The following is a 17458-nucleotide window of genomic DNA, read 5'->3' as shown; positions in this document are numbered from 1 at the left end:
GTCAAAGGTCAACGAAACCATCGTTAAAGTGTAGAGGTCATTGGAGGTCACGACTAAACAAAATATGAGCCGGATCGCTTTGATAGTTTCCGAGAAAAGTCCAACGTTAAGGTGGTGTCTACGGCCGGCCGGCCGGACGGCCGGCCGGACAGACTAACACTGACCGATTACATAGAGTCACTTTTTCTCAAGTGACTCAAAAAGCAGACGACAAATGTAGTCAGTTGGAGTTGTCTCCCGTACTCCTGTAGCATGCACTGATCTAAAAATAATCCACTATTTTTAGATCAGTGCGCTGCACCGAGACGGTTATACCCAAACGGCGCATACCGCAAACGGTTCGGGAATTCCCGACAAAAGAAAGGATCCGTGTCAGCTGAACACGAGAGCGTTCGGTCTTTTAGAAGATTTGTATCTTGAAATGAAAATTAACGAATATCGCGCTGTCCGAAGGAATGGAGTACATATCGGACAATGACCACGCTCAGGCTAAAACGATAGGACATCTGACCGACATGCGGCAATGTGAATCGGACATTTGGGGATTTTCATCGTTATATGTCCGATGTCCGACGCCTAACGACATCCCAGATGAGGTCATGTCAAGCAAGTCTGGCAGGGACCTGTTTTTCCACTGCTTATGATGCCAAAGTCACCGAGACAAACGTCATTATAGAAGAAAAAAAATTGCGCTCGCTAATTACCCCAGATGAATTTTTAGAACTAACACGTCACGCCACACTTTCAGAGTGACGTTTCTTTACTTTGACGTAATAGATTGCACGAGGCTTTAGAAGAGATCGAGGTTCCAAAACAAGCGTCTTCAATTTAGCTGCCTCGACTGCAGGACATTTTTAGTAAAATACACGTAAGTACAGTATGTAGGATAAACAGAATACTACATGGCTTGCTGTATCGTACTAGATTTACATTCGTTGCTTTTTCAAATAGTGAACAGCTCGCTTTCGCTCGCAGTTCAATATTTAAAAAAACAACTCGTGTAAATCTGGTACGACACAGCAAGCCATGTAGTATTCTCTATATACCAAACCCCCTCACCCTAGATCTCTTTCATAGCCTTTTATTGAGATGAAGAACATCTACAACCAAATATAACCCCATATTTGCCCTATGTGGCAATTCATTATTTGCACAACAACAATCAAATCCCACCATTGCCCTAAGCGGCAAATGCCTAATCAGAGAGAAATGCTTCAACCAGCAGTCATCAAACCTCCAAGCAGCTGTGCAAGAGATGTAGGCACTTGCGGCCAAACAAATGACCTTGACCTCAATATTCTGAATAAGGCTGAAATTCAGGGTGAAATCATTTTATTCCAGATTTAAGAGAACATGAGTAAGCCTGCAGCCAGTATAGTATGTGACTCGGGTTTCTTTTTTTTTCTTTCTTTTAATGCAGAATTTCTTAAAAATGGCTATCCCAGAACACTTCAGTACACTAGTTGAGGAGTTTCTAATAGATAATTACACTCAGGTCCTTGTTCCCAATCTGAAGGTGTGAATCTTAAACCATTTTACTCTCGTTCCATTCATTACCGCAACATGAACAAGAAAATGTTTATAACCTAACGTTTCTGGTAACATTCCCATTGTTAGTCTTACTGGGTGACTTACTTTGTTCTCGTAGAGAGCGCAGGTTTTGCTCTTGTTGCAGTAGCAACGCTGCTTGCTGAGCCTCCAGGGTGTCTGAGCTGCCTGGCTGCTCGGGGAACAACCTCAGGAACTCCTTGCGAGAATCAGTGTTACCTGAATGGGCAGAAACATATGCTTGGTACCAGATATTTACATGGCAAACAGCTTAATTTTACTGTGATACATTGATAGTTTCTAATGAACACATGAGTGTTACGACATCTATCAGCAAAAGCAAACAGATTGCATCTGTAAGTTTTACTCAGACCACCAACTGTTATAATTCAGCAAGGACCTAATTTTTAACCACAATCAACTACTGCAAGACATTTAATGCATGCCCTAAGCATATCCTCAATCAAATGCCTCTCAATAAGAAATTAACCAGCTATCCCACAAATGCAGTTAAAGGTTTAAAGTCGATTTTGTCCATGAGATTAAACCAACTTCAGCAAGCTTGGGATAAGCTTTCAAGGAGCGTGTAAATGTACCCCTTTGACAGCTCACACAGCAGAAGCAAGCAGATAACGTCATAATGTATAACCTTTGTGCTTGAGAGATGTGAACTCATCCATAGCCATGGGGTTGGGACGGTCACCAGGAGTGCGACGAACTTGTACTGCATTGCCCTGCAGTGCCGTCTCAAACACATCTATCTCGGGTCTCCTGGAAATACAACAATATGATCCTACAATACAGTGGAACCCCTCTTTTTAGATCTAAAAAAAATCTGGAAAAATCAGGTCTTAAGCAGGAGGGAGTCTTAAAATTGGGATATATTTACAGTCACGTTATGTACAGAAGATCTGAAAAATCAAGGTCTTAAAAGGGAGTGAGTCTTAAATTGGGGGGGGGGGGGGGGTTAAAAGGGAGGCTCCACTGTAATGTGAACATATTCCCTTCATCAGTGCACATAAAATTCTGACAGATGAATTATTTAAAACAATATAACAAAACTGCACTATCCAACATCCATCCTGCTGAAATTCCAGCATAATAGCAATACAGTGGAACGTACTCCCCCTTTACAATCATCCAGTTCAAGAATTCTTCCTTCAACTCATTAGACGCTAGTTTCTCAGATTTTCGGTTCGTCACATTTATGAATTTTAAAAAGGCATGGGAATTCCAAAATATGAAAAACTCTGAAAATAGGCCGAGGTCCGGCGGGGTACAGGGGCAGAGCCCCGTTGGGGGGGCCAGGGCGGCAAATCCCCCCGGAAGGAAAACGAATTTTAGCATTTTAGACCAATATTTTGATAGTTCTCGTGTAAGCAAATAATGGAAAGAGAGACAATAGTATACGTAGAGGTTACATGCCGAGTCTCAGTGATTATTAAAAATAATGGTCGAAGTTAGCGGATCATGAAAAATGCCAGCAACAGCGAGCTTTTTCATGACCGCGGACTGAGACCATTATTTTTAATAATCACTGAGATGAGGTATGTAACCTCTTTATTCCTCCTTTCTTCAGTTATTCAAAGAAAAGAGGAGTTTTTGTGCGTAAGTTTGATCGAATTCGATTCACTCAACCAGTCTACCTGCGCAGGCGATTGAATAATGCGCGGTTGTATAGTTCAGGGAAAATCATTCTTTATTTGTTCTTTATTTGGTGTTTAACGTCGTTTTCAACCACGAAGGTTTTATCGCGACGGGGAAAGGGGGGAGATGGGATAGAGCCACTTGTCAATTGTTTCTTGTTCACAAAAGCACAAATCAAAATTTTGCTCCAGGGGCTGGGAAAATCATTCAATTCTGTCAACACTTCTTGTCAGTTTCCCTGTTTTGGACTAAAATCAAGTACACAGTTATGTTGTTATTCTGCTGTGGCGGTAAAGGCAGATAGTGTGTGTTCTCTTCATGTTTTGGTATCGCTTAGAAAATGTTCTTTCTTCGAATGGGACTAGCAGACGAACTTTTGCACCCGTGTTCCAACGTTAAAAACTCTATGAAGTTCAGTTTTCAGGGCCAAAATATTGTATGAAACCGCTGTATGTTCTTTAAATTGATGAGATGTGTGCACTTGGTTGCGTGTGATCTGTTTATGAAATGAAATATTGTCGAAAACTAACCGTCGGATTGCAGTCTTTTGTCCAAGCAACTCAGTTCAGAAAATTTGGAAGGGGAACTACTCTTATCGCTAGACAGAGTACGAGAGTTACTTGCCTTGGAAGTTTGCTTGCACTCATAAGAGATCTAAAGCGAGTTTCTCTGCACTGATCGTTAGATTTGGATTTAGAAAACAACCAAACTCATGGATTTTATATGGAGATTAATGTGTTCAAGCCTGTAGTTGCTAGTTTAAATGCAGTATGTTTGTATTGTTTGGTCTAGAGATGCATATTTCGTACATTAGAGCGTTCGGAACTTTTCAATCGCTAAAGTAGTTCCCTCAAAGTCTAACTCATCAACCTGTGAGCTATCGAGGATTCAGGCCCGTGATTTTGGTTGTTGGGTAAGTTATCAACAAATAACTAACCCTACACGATTACAGAGAGAAAGAAGCAGAGGGGGGAATAAATATAATTTAATTGCCCTTTTTTTTGCCGCGGACAATATTTTTATTTTCGCGGACAAGTTTGCTTTCTTTGTTATCAAAAATTGAGCGCCATGCAATGTTGAACTGAAGTAATGACCATCAACTGTTCTCGCCACTGATGCTCATTACTTCCTACACACGGCAAAGACATTATGTTTCACGCTCACAGCAATACTCACACAACAGGGGCTGGTGGTGGTCTCTGTACCAGGCGTGGATCAAACACATCTGGATCATTCTGAAAGAAGAACAGGTTCTCTTGTATTAATATATCCAATCTCCTAACTAGCTAACAGCAGTCAAGGTGGCTGGCATAAAGGACTGAAGCACATTCTTTGTCATTATTTCCCGTTTGAACTTTAGGGAAGTAGTTTGACAATTAATGCAGAAGTAACAAAGATCCCTGTCAATTAGTTCTACTATAAAGAGGAGCCCTAATATATGCATATTACATTCACACAGCAAAAGAAATATCAACTTAAATCGCACACAGAAGGAGAAAGCTCAGTTGACAATTGTCATAATGTTCAGTTGTACACTTCATTCACAATCACCACTGAAACCTCACAACTTCAAAGTTCACAAGTACCCGATGCCTCTGACACCCTAGCTATTCTCATTGAGTGTGTTTGCTTGGATAGAGCTGTTTTCTTCCTTGAACTCATACCTTTTCATTTTTCAGCATGGTCTCCACCCTCTGGCGTTCATTTTGCAGCTGCTGTCTCATGGCAGCCAGTTGGTTCAGCACGTCTGCACCTGCAATGTCCGTCAAAATACGTTGTCAGCCATGCTGTCATCTCTTCACAAGTACATGCAACAGGTAAGTGTCATTAAAAATAACATCATGTAGTTACATTTTAAAATGATCTTTTAACTCATTCACTTTCATCTCATTATACAGTATTTAAAGAAAAATATTTTTAAAGCATTTAACACCTTCGAAGGAAATAATTGGAAAACATGTTTCATGTCTCCAACAGTCGCTTTTCAAATTATCAACATCAGTTAAAGACACTCAGCATTGTGAGGTGAATTCCATGTACTTGATCACAAATGGTGCACAAACAAGAAAAAAAGTTAGCTAAATTTCAAATTTCAGTTTATTCTACTTACTTCCAGCTCGAGGAACAGGAGCAGGCTCGTGATTGGAAGTGGACTGAAAAATAGAATGATTTCATGATCACATGAGCAATGCTGTTCATTTTCAAGGTTCTAAACTTCCACACTCTGTTAACTATACTTCTTCAAAAGCCAAAAATAAATAGAAGATATAACACTGTCTTGCTAGAAACACACACACACACACACACACACACACACACACACACACACACACACACACACACACACACACACACACACACACACAAACCATGCCATGAAAGGGTGAGCAGAAAGAAAGATTAAACTGACCGGTTCATCATCAAGGTTCAGATCACGATGCCTGCGGGCTGCCGGCACAGGCGGTGAGCTTCCTCGCCGTGCTCCCTGCCCACATTCAAACACAACCATCAACATTGCACATTTTGCCCACCTCCTTTACTAAGAGAGGATGAAAAGTAAGTAAACTAATAAAGAAATGACACATTTCTCCAACTCACACTGGCATAAATAAAAGTTACCAACAGAATGACCTAAAATAGACCCCCTGATTAAGACTGCTCCCTGCATTCAAGACCTTAAACTCAATACATCCATTTCAAGACTCCTTTTATCATAAGACCTGGGTTTTTTATATTTATTATTTGCATTCCATATTTCACGCCGTATCAATGCGTTTGATATTTACATACGCTTGTGACACAAAAGTGTCTACTGTAATCTTTTGCCATTGAGTGCATAAATGGCATCATAATTATTGTCTTGCAGAGGACAGACTTATCACAGTGTCCTGCCGAAACAAGAGGAAACGGTTCATCAACTTCATGCATTTATTATCCTTACAACGCAAAGCCATTAATCCTCCCCTTTCCCGAAACCATGCTTGTACGTGAGTGTAAGACAGTATTATCTATCACATCACTATGATGTATTATCTTACAAAGGTACAAATATAGTCAAGCCAAGGTTGACTCAAAACAAATATTCACTACCAACAATTGTTCTCTCTCTCTCTCTCTCTCTCTCTCTCTCTCTCTCTCTCTCTCTCTCTCTCTCTCTCTCTCTCTCTCTCTCTCTCTCTCTCTCTCTCTCTCTCTCTCTCTCTCTCTCTCTCTCTAGTCAAGCCAAGGTTGACTCAAAACAAATATTCACTACCAACAATTGTTCTCTCTCTCTCTCTCTCTCTCTCTCTCTCTCTCTCTCTCTCTCTCTCTCTCTCATTGCATGGAAGAAACTCTTGAAAGGGATGAGTGCAAAGTGGATAACACACACACACACACACACACACACACACACATACACACACACACACACAAACACACACAAACCAGGACACTGCCACAATTAACACACAGCGTACAGCAGCAATGTGCTCACAAGAGAAAATGACCAGAAATGAGGAAAGCTCACTCTTAGTTAAGTCTGATACTGGAAAGTTTTAGTCATAGGAACACACATCTCAACAATAACTGTGGACATCAATCCTTTGCAGAAGGACACCAGGAAAATTGAAACTTGCAGTGAAATTTCTGCCATCTCTGATCTAAGAATTTGACTGGGACAGTTATAGCTTTCTTTTGAGGATTTAAACTGTGCCTTAAAAGTTGCTTGTAATAAAAACTTTTTTTTAAATCCACAAATAATACCTGCAGCTATCAAAAGTAAATATCGGACCAATACAACTAAGCTCAAATGAAAAAACGTCTGGAGGTATTAGCTGATCAAGCATTATATAATAACATGCAGAACTCTTTTTTCTGAATTTTTGTTATCATCTTTGAGTTTGTCATAATGCTACATACTGTGTAAAAGATTAATTTGGTAATGACTGAATCGTCAAGTCTAAAACACGCTGTTCACCTTATCTTCAAAGGGGTTGGGATAAAGAGAAGAAGAAGAAAATAGAGACTGATTATTTCTTTCAAGGAAAACATAACCGCACACCAAGAGAGATTTAACGCTCTTATGAAGGATTTTTAGGCATTTATTATTATTTAAGTTATTGAGACATCCCAGTGCACTAAGGGATTTATAGAGCAAATCGAGAAAATTCATTATTGAACGAAGCGCATAGCGCTGAGTTCAATAATTATTTTCGAGATTTGCTCTATAAATCCCTTAGTGCACTGGGATTGTTTCAATAACGATATTGTCAGTACCGCCATAGAAAAAAGAAGATTCCAAACGCACACTTTGCTACGCGCATTTGAATAGGCATAACTGTGTGGTCAGGTCGTGTACAGTAAGATCTACTTTTGTGTGGGCCGGTGTCTCAAGTGTGTCGTGCTTTCGTCACACGCATTTTAATTTCTGTTGGTAAATTCCAGTGTAGCGTTAAAGCTGAACAGTGATGATCTTTCAGGGAGACCTCATTTGAACTCGGAGAAAGGACTGTGCTCTTCATTATTTGCGATTCGAAACCTTCAGTCGAGCGTCGATGGATTGACTGTGCGGAGTGACTCCCCTTGAATTGACCACCCCACGAAGGACTCGACGGTTCGCACATTTTCAAAATAAATGTGGCATATATCTCGTGTTGTATCTTCACTCATCGGGGAGTCTGATACTAAATATGAACGGTAAGAATGCTCTGAACCCTACACGTATTATATCCCCATCGTTTTTTCGTTCACATTTGCCCAACATGTTAATTTGCTGAGCGGGGTTTATGTCGTCTGCTACTGCTAGGCTAGAACAATCGAACCACTGCAGTCTGCACTGTCACTGAGTCTGCACGAATAAGGCAGGCTGGTAATAAATCTTATAATTATATGGTAAGAACGTTCTGAACCCTACACGTTTTCGATTACGATTGTTCTTGCCTTGAAATAATAATTCGGAAACCATTCATTTACTGAACTGATGCAGTCGTATTTCAGTGTAGTCTGCTAGAGTCGATCGAATCAGTCTTCCAAATGCTGTGTACGTTATCGGAATAACACTTGTGTTTTCTGTTAGCCGCTGGGAATTGTATACTAACTCATCATTTGGTAATGTGGATGATAAGCTACATGCCACTAACACGGCATATTATGAGAAGAATCTATGCAAGTCGGCGAAAATGAGATGAAACACAGCGGCTTCTATTTTTAGATCAGTGCCACTGTGGCACAGGCACATGCAATCTGTCAGAAAAAAAACCCACTTCTGCTTTAATTGAGAAGCAGGGAATTTATGGTCATTTGGTATTGTGGAGAATAAAAGCTACATGTCATTAATTAATTCTGATGATGAGAGTACAGTCTCGCTTTGGCAAAGGGCGTAAGAATACGCTCTGTGGAAAAGTTAGCGCACTCCAAGAGTGCGCTAACAGATTTAAGCGCATCGCCATTAGCCAATCAACTGGTTCACATCAGTCATGTGACACCAGTACTTACTGACAATTATTATTATTATTGTGATAATTTTTATGCGCCTAATCTAGATATAGCCCTAGGCGCTTACATATTAATTTCTGCCGTTTGAAATGGAATTTTTTTTACAGACAGACAGACAAACAGACATTTTTTACACACAATATATAACGCATTCACATCGGCCAGTGAAGCTCAGTAGCCTATTAGGCGAGCGTTCACCTTTCACGGCCTTTATTCCAAGTCAAACGGGTATTTGTACACAAAACGGAGATTTTCAGTGTATTAGCAATTTGTATAGGATTTATGACACATGGTGCACACAACAAGATGGCTGCATTAGTTCTGTGGTGCAACACACACAACAACTATCACTGTACCCCTTCTTGCACCCCTTCTTCTTTTTCTCTCAGCGCGGGAATGACAGGCGATTTTCCACGTTCATTCTGCAAGCAAGGTTTCACACAAATCCTGAAGTTCACATTTCAGTCATATTCATCAATTCACTCTGTAGAAAATGTTACACACAGAGGGCGGGAGATGGAGAAATCCTCAGCACTGATCACAGGACGGACACAAAAGACAGCAAACAGCAGTAATATGCACCCAAGAGAAAGCGACGGCGAGAGGATGAAAGGTGACTCTCTTTAGTTAAGATTGATACTGGGAATTTTTAGTCAGAGCAACACACATCTCAACAATAACACAACAATCCTGTGCAGAAGATGGGGATGAATAAGTATTAGGCCAACAATAAAAATAGGTGTGGTTAAGGTAACATAGCCAAAAAAATAGGGTAAGAAGGTATAGGCAATCACTTTTTTTTTTTTAACTTTTTTTTTCTAATGTGTACAAATTAAACCTACTTGACAGGGAAATAAGTGTGCGACTCAAGCGCTTTCACTTTCATTGCGTTTTCTGCACTGGTTTTTTTTGGTTTTTTTGTTTTTTGTTGACAAATGTAATAAAAAGTTATAGGGTTGGCCCCTAAAAATAGAGTAGGTCGGGTTACCGTAACCACACCTATTTTTTTTTTAGGCCTAATACGGACGCCAGGGAATTGAAACTAATGTACAGTGGTACCTGCGATGAAAGGACACCCTTGGGACCAGCTAAAAGTGTCCCTACATTGCAGGTGGCCTGTCATGACAGGTATGTTTTGGTCAACATAATCGAGAAATGGACAACAGAAAGTGTCCTTTTAAGGGAGGTGTCCTCTCATCGGAGGGGCCACACATTGCAGGTACCACTGTAGTAAAATTTCAGCTAACTTAGTTGCACAATTATCTAAGAACTTGACTAGGACAGCTAGCTTTAAAAAAAAAAATTAGAACACAGCTTTAACAGTTACAGGAAATAGTTTTCTTTTTTTTAAATCCACAAACAATGCCAGTCATCAAAAGTAAATAAGGATAAATACAACCAACCTTATTATATATGCAAAAATATCTGGGAAGTAGGAATTGGTCAAGCATATATTAACATGCAGAACACTTTTTTTTTCCTCTAATTTTTTCCTCTGTAAGTTTAATGTCAATTGCTACGTACTGTGTGAAGAATTAATTTAGTAATCTGAATCATCAAGTATACAAGCTGTATACCTTATCTTCAAAGGGGTGGTATGTGATCAAGAGAAAAAGAAGAAAATAGAGATTGATTATTTATTTCAAGGAAAAACATAACCCTACACCAAGAGAGACGCCCCTTATGAAGGAAGGCATTTGTACACCAAACAGAGACTTTTCAGCGTATTAGCATTTATGATAAGATTTATGACACATAGTGCACACAACAAGATGGCTACATTAGATATCCGGTGCAACACACACAACAACTATCACTGTACCCCTTCTTCTTTTTTTCGCAGGGCGGGAATGACAGGAGATTTTCCACGTTCATTCTGCAAGCAAGTTTTCACACATATCCAAGTTTACATTTCTGTCATATTCATCTATTCACTCAGCGAAACATTTGACAAAGTGACTGCCAGGTACGACCATCTTCACTGTCACGCAGAAAGCATAGACAAGGAGCAGTGGAGACAAACAATGGCAGGACAATGAAGGAGAACAGATATGACAGGCAGGAAACAAGATTCACAATTAACAACACATCAAAGCATTCACTCATGCAATCACCAAATCCATAACCAATAACAAAGCAAAAGAGATTTCACTCATGCAGTCACCAAATCTGTAACCAATGACAACACAGCAAAGTACTTATTGATGCAATCACCAAATCTATAACCAATGACAATGTATCAAAGCATTAACTCATGCAATCACTAACTTTGTAACGAACAGACAGCAAGATTCACAAGCACATGTCAACCCATCAAAGCATTCACTCATGCAGTCACCAAATCTGTAACCAGTGGGATATGCTTCACACAATGACTCTTCAATAACCGAACATTACTCTTAGTTTCAGCACAAAAGCAAAGAGGGACAGCCTGTAAAACTGAAGATGAATGGAAGACACTCACTGCAAGACGAGCGTTTATCTCTGCGTCTTTCTCTCTCCTCTCATCTTCCCTTCTAGCGTCATCTGTTGCACGTCTGCGGTCCTCAGCTTCCTTCTTCCTCTCCTCTGCCAGGCGTATCAGTTCCTCGTTCTTCCTCCGTGCCTGCACAAGCAAAATATCACAATCACCAAATACACCCCTTTTAGGCTAGAAATACTACTGGTCTCTCCGTTGACGCTGTCAAAGATTTTTTCAACTAGAAGCAGTACTACCCTCTCGTTTTTGCTGTCACAAGGACTGGGTGGCCGAGTGGTAACGCACTTGCGCTCGGAAGCGAGAGGTTGCAAGTTCGACCCTGGGTCAGGGCGTTAGCAATTTTCTCCCCCCTTTTCTAACCTAGGTGGTGGGTTCAAGTGCTAGTCTTTCGGATGAGACGAAAAACCGTGGTCCCTTCGTGTACACTACATTGGGGTGTGCACGTTAAAGATCCCACGATTGACAAAAGGGTCTTTCCTGGCAAAATTGTATCGGCATAGATAAAAATGTCCACCAAAATACCCGTGTGACTTGGAATAATAGGCCGTGAAAAGTAGGATATGCGCCGAAATGGCTGCGATCTGCTGGCCGATGTGAATGCGTGATGTATTCTGTAAAAAAATTCCATCTCACACGGCATAAATAAATCCCTGCGCCTTGAATATGTGCGCGATATAAATTGCATAAAATTAAAAAAATACAAATAAAAAAATAAATCCCTGCGCTTAGAACTGTACCCACGGAATACGCGCGATATAAGCCTCATATTGATTGATTGATTGATTGATAATGAAGTGATAAAGCTGGAACAGTAATTGAACCTTTTCCTGTGACAAACAAAGCATTGACTTAGCCACAAGTTCCCCCGAACCCCACATTTAAAAATCAAATGTCAGATTAAAGTTGTCAATGGGTCAAAGGCTGTGGTTCGTTTTGTTTGTGTGTATGTGTATGTGATAGACACGAAGGTACAGACCATTTTTTACACCAGACATGACCTCAGATGACACTTCACCCAGCTCTCAATCACCAAAGATAACCAATTCCCATCAATTTCCATACCTCAAGCATATGCTTGAGTACAAATCCTACTTGTCAAACATTGTTCATATTTCAGGATATCCATTGAATTAAAAATTTTAGTAATAAATTTTCATTTGATTAATATACTTACCCAACTCACATATAGCAATTAACCCTAGTTCAGTGCTGGATACGCTGTACGCGTCCCCTTGGTAACCAAGGGAGACCACTCTAAAAAAGAGAGTGCTCTATCCCATAATGCCAGACTAACTACTAGCCTGACTTCCGTATGCGCGCGCATACGCCGCCATCTTATCATTCCTAAACGAAGCCCAACTCACTCCTTTTTTAGACCCCCATAAATCCCACAGCGGGGAGGCGGGAGGGAATAAACGATGTGAGTTGGGTAAGTATATTAATCAAATGAAAATTTATTACTAAAATTTTTAATTAAATTACATATCTTACCCAACTCACATATAGCAGATTGCTATCATAGGAGGAGGGTACTCACCATATCAATCCACAAGAACCTGCCCTGCAGCCACCAAAGAGGGCAAAGCAGAGCTGCCATCTTGACGTATGCCAGCCACCTCCCGGAGATAGAAGTTTATAAAAACGTCTTCCGATCTCCAGTATGCCGACTCCAGAACTTCTGAAAGACGACCTGATCTCAGCACTGCCAACGACGAAGCCCACGCCCTGGCCTCGTGAGTTCTGGCAGCCGTAAGGGGCAACACCATTCTGGTATCCCCTAATTGTCTTTGCCACCAGATATAAGCGTTCCGAATGGTAGACGAAACCCATTTGGTTAGCGTAACTTTCGAAATGTCCTTCCCCCGAGCCGTATTGAGTGATATAAAGAGCAGTTTCTGAGACATAGAGCGAATAGGCTGAGTCCGGGACAGGTAGCTGCTGAGTGCTCGTACAGGGCAGTTAAAAACATCCTCATCTCCCGGGGCCAGGATTGTGCTCAAAGGGGGAATACGGATAAGCGGGGATGGTTGACCTGGTTTTTGGTTCTTAGCCAAGAAACTAGGCCTGAACCTAAGAGAAAAAGAACCGTCTTTCTCCCGGGAGATATCATTTGCCATTCCCGACAACGCGTGCACCTCGCTACCACGTCTAGCCGTAGCGAGTAAGACCAAGAAAAGAGTTTTATGAGTTACATTTGCCAGACTGGCTAAATGGATAGGCTCAAAGTCCTCTGACGCAAGAAAACGTAACACCAAAAAAACATCCCACGCCGGGAGCTTTGTTTTGTCACGAGCCACCTTAAGGGAAGCGCCCTTAATAACGCCGGAGATAACCCCCGACAAGTTAACTTTGTGACCAAGTTGCCTGAGAGTAGAGGCAATTGCCGACCTTCTAACCTTCAACGAAGAGGGAGAACCCCCTTGATCAGCTAGCCACGCCAAGTGATTCGCTAACTGCATAGACCTAGGCGCCAGAGGATTCACATTATTCTCAAGACACCACTTCGACCACGAAGACCAATGCGAAGCGTAAACAGAGTTGGTCGACTCTCTGTGAGCGTTTTGAACCAGCTTCAGAGTAGACACAGAGGCCCCTGCCCTAAGCAGAGTGTCTCTGATAACACCCACCCGTGAAGTTGCAGCATTTGCGGGTTTACGTGATGAATGCCTGACCGAGGCTGCAGAAGTTCGCCCTTCCTTAGAGCGAGCGGGATGGGAGGACGAACGGCCAGACGTACCAGATCCGGATACCAGTGCTGGCTGGGCCAGAGAGGCGCAACCAGCACTAGCGCTGGCCTTTCGAGGTCTGCTTTCCTTATTACCCTGCCCAGAATGCAGAAAGGAGGAAACGCGTAAGCCACCAGATTCGTCCAGTCCATCTCGAGTGCGTCCACCGCCCAGGCTTGGGGGTCCGGGAACGGAGACACAAAAAGCGGGAGCCTTGCCGAGAACCTTGTCGCAAACAAGTCGATGCACGGCTTGTCCACCTGAACCCAAAGGCGCTCCAAGGCCTGATGCGAGAGGGTCCACTCCGAGTGGAGTATCTTGTCCCCCCTGCTCAGGGCATCCGCCAACACATTGAGCTTGCCCCTCAGGTAAGTTGCTGACAACCGAATGTGATGCGTACTGCACCACATCAGCAAGCGACATGCTCTGTCTGACAGAACCTGCGAGCGCGTCCCCCCCTGGCGATTTATATAAGCCGCAACAGTCGTATTGTCTGTATGTACTCTGACATGACTGCTTGCCAGAGAAGGAAGAAACGCCCTCAGGCCCAAGGCCACAGCCTCCAGCTCCAAGACGTTTATGTGCAAGGACCCTTGACTGACGTCCCACACACCCGCAGCCGTCTGATCCGCCAAATGAGCTCCCCACCCTGCCTGAGACGCATCCGTAAACAGATCGTTCTCCGGAGCCGGGGGAGTGATGGGGACACCCTGGGACACCCAAGGAAGAAGCCAGACACCTGTGGTGCTCCTGAACCAATCTCCCAACTCGACCTGACAACTCCAAGCTTGAGTTGCCTGATCCCACCGAGCCTGCACCGCCGCCTGAAATGGTCTCTTGTGCACTCTTCCCAACGGAACCAGCAAGGCCATAGATTCCATCTGACCCAGGATAGAATACAACTCCCGAGCCGAGGCCACATTCTTTCCGAGTAACTCCCGGATCAGCGACTGAAGTTTGTCCACCCGCTTTTGAGCAGGACGAACTGACCACTCCACTGTGTTGAACTCTATGCCCAGATAAGTGAACCCCTGTGAAGGCTCCAACTCGGACTTCCCCACATTGATTGAGAACCCGAGTTGACTCGCTAGGCTGAGAACCCTGTGCGTGTGTGTGCTGCATAAGGCCTGATTCTGGTGCAAAATCAGCCAGTCGTCGAGGTACGCCCTGAGGCGCACCCCCTCCTGCCTCACTAGGGCACAGAGCTGACGAACGACCATCGTGAAGATCCAAGGAGAGAGGGACAGACCGAACGGGAGAGCCCGAAACTGGAAAATCCTTTCCCCCCACCGAAACCGCAGCCACTTTCTGTCCGCTGTGTGCATCAGCACGTGAAAGTAAGCGTCCGTGAGATCGATGGACGTGGCCCAATCCCCCGGACGGAGAGCCTCTCTCACCGACGCCGGCGTTTCCATCGTGAATTTTACCACTCTCAGGAACCTGTTCAGACATGAAAGGTCTAGAACTGGCCTCCACGCACCCGATGCTTTGGGCACCACAAAGAGCCTGCCGTAAAATCCCAACGATCCCTGATCGCGAACCTCTTCGATCGCCTCTTTTTGCAGGAGAGCAACTACCTCCCCCTGCACAGCCAACTTGGCCTCGGGATCGTTTGGAAATCTGAAAGGCGGAGGTATCCTGGACAGAGGTGCCTTCTTCTCTGCCCAGAGTAGCCGGAACCCCGAACTGACCACCCCTAAAACCCACTGGCTGGCCACCAAGCGCGACCAGGTAGTGAGGGCCCTGGAGGGGCCGCCCGCCACCACGACGGTGGGGGCTACCGGGACCGAAAGTTCGGGAGGGCATCATTGGGGGTGGGGCTTGCGCCCCGACCCCCTAGACCCGCCAAAAGAACCCCCCCTCTGAGAAGAGGAACCACGCCCCCTACCCCGAAAAGAAGAGTTCTGACCCTGCGTCTTGCCCGCCGCCGCGGACGAAGACTGAGTCTTGCCTTGACCCTGAGGCTTGCCTTGAGGCTTCTGAAAACCTTGACGAACAACCTTGGCTATAGCCAGATCTCTTGCTTCGTGCGTTTCCTTTTGCAAAGCATCCAAAGATGCGCGACCCAGAAGGGAACCATCCATGACGGGAGACACCTTCAGAGCATCGATCGTCACCTTGTCCCTAATTCTTGACCCCGTCAAAAAAGCCGACCTGCGAGAATGCACGGCAAAAGTGTACAATCTAGCCGACAACGCCATTTGTTCCTGTGACACCCTGGCCAAAGTAGCCAGCAAAGTCATCACATCTTCCGAGGAAGCGTCGAACCGGAACTCAAAGGGATCGAGCGACGTAGCAATCGACCTCGACAACGATCTCTGGAGTGACTCTGACACAGAGGCCAACTCCATCAGAGAGCGTCCTGTCTCCTCTAAAGACATCAAAGATGCCTCCGTACAAGGGACAGGCCTTTCCTTCGAATAGCCATCTTCCCTCAGAGCCGTCAGTTCCGGTGTCACCGGTAGTACCGACATAGGCAAAGAGTAGGAATCAATCAGTCTGACTGGGTTGACCACCAGCTTGAAGTTGCGCATATTAGCCGAACAAGGAACTTGTTGACCAATCTTCGCTAACCACGGTACAGCCGCCTCGGGAGCCTCCCTGTGTTGTGCCAACAACGGAACAGGAGACACCCCCTTAGACCAACCCTTCACCAACACCTTCGACATCTCGAACGCCAGAGAAGGCGATTCGATGAACTTGAAAGAACCCTTCGTATTCTTATCAACACGAAAATCCCCCCAAGCCGAGGGCGGTGGAGCAAGCTGCGACTTGCTCTCCACTACCCCCTCTTCAAAGTACTTCGAAGCCGTTTCAGCTGCAAGCGCCACCGCACTTCCCAGCCTAGACGGCAAACGGACACCGGCATCCTCTCCCAGAACGGAAGTGCCATCGCCCAGACAGTCGTCCTGCACATCTGTACAGTCCGGGAGTTGACTCCCCGCCTGACTGTCATAGTCAAACAGAGACCCATCTCCACTGCCTTCTTCCCCCGAAGGTGGAAGCAGAAGTCTCACAGACTGCCTAACGTCAAATGGCGCGGCAGAAAGCAACGAACCTTCCGTACGCTCTACAGTGTCCTTACCCCCCCCTGACCGGCCGACAGAGCGGCGATGGCCAGGCGGGGTATCAGAACTTTCACCCGTGAGCGCGATGCCCGTGGCTACTTTTGACTGTAGACGCGCTACACTTTCCCCGGAGAACCCAGGTACTCGTGTAGCAAACATACCTTGTGACCGCAAACCACCAGGAGACAGACCACCCGACGAAAGTGGGATAATCTCATCCCCATCCTGAACAGCATGAACATCAGCTGTAGTCACCGTAACAGAAGGGCCCGCCACCATCTTTGCCAAAGATGACGGACCTGTCACCCCAGAAGGGAGTGAACGCAGTTCAGCCCGTGTAGACGAAATTTCTTCCGCCAGTGAAGAAACCTGTGAACTAAGTGCAAGCAAAAGAGAGGCCACGTCCGCGGCCGCCAGACCAGAAACAGCAGGAGCAGAAACCGCTTTAGCAGGTTTAGCAACATTAGCAACCTTATCCAAAGGTTTCACCGGCAAAATGGCCGCCGGCAAAATGG

The 17458-nt window shown here is 44.3% G+C and overlaps 1 protein-coding gene across 1 annotated transcript in view; it reads right to left on the bottom strand.

Annotated features, from left to right (window-relative positions):
• LOC138967097 (uncharacterized) overlaps window positions 1-17458 on the bottom strand; it is a 128278-nt gene that overhangs the window by 15691 nt on the left and 95129 nt on the right. Inside the window, exons 44-52 of the mRNA XM_070339577.1 lie at window positions 11135-11275; window positions 10493-10546; window positions 9027-9092; window positions 5606-5680; window positions 5306-5348; window positions 4860-4948; window positions 4372-4430; window positions 2198-2319; window positions 1636-1767 (exon numbers count right to left, since the gene is read on the bottom strand). Coding sequence (XP_070195678.1) covers window positions 1636-1767; window positions 2198-2319; window positions 4372-4430; window positions 4860-4948; window positions 5306-5348; window positions 5606-5680; window positions 9027-9092; window positions 10493-10546; window positions 11135-11275 — 781 coding nt within the window. The remainder of the gene's footprint in view (window positions 1-1635; window positions 1768-2197; window positions 2320-4371; window positions 4431-4859; window positions 4949-5305; window positions 5349-5605; window positions 5681-9026; window positions 9093-10492; window positions 10547-11134; window positions 11276-17458) is intronic.

This window comes from Littorina saxatilis, linkage group LG5, assembly GCF_037325665.1.
Source record: "Littorina saxatilis isolate snail1 linkage group LG5, US_GU_Lsax_2.0, whole genome shotgun sequence".
Taxonomy (NCBI): domain Eukaryota; kingdom Metazoa; phylum Mollusca; class Gastropoda; order Littorinimorpha; family Littorinidae; genus Littorina; species Littorina saxatilis.
This window is presented reverse-complemented; position numbering and strand designations above follow the sequence as displayed.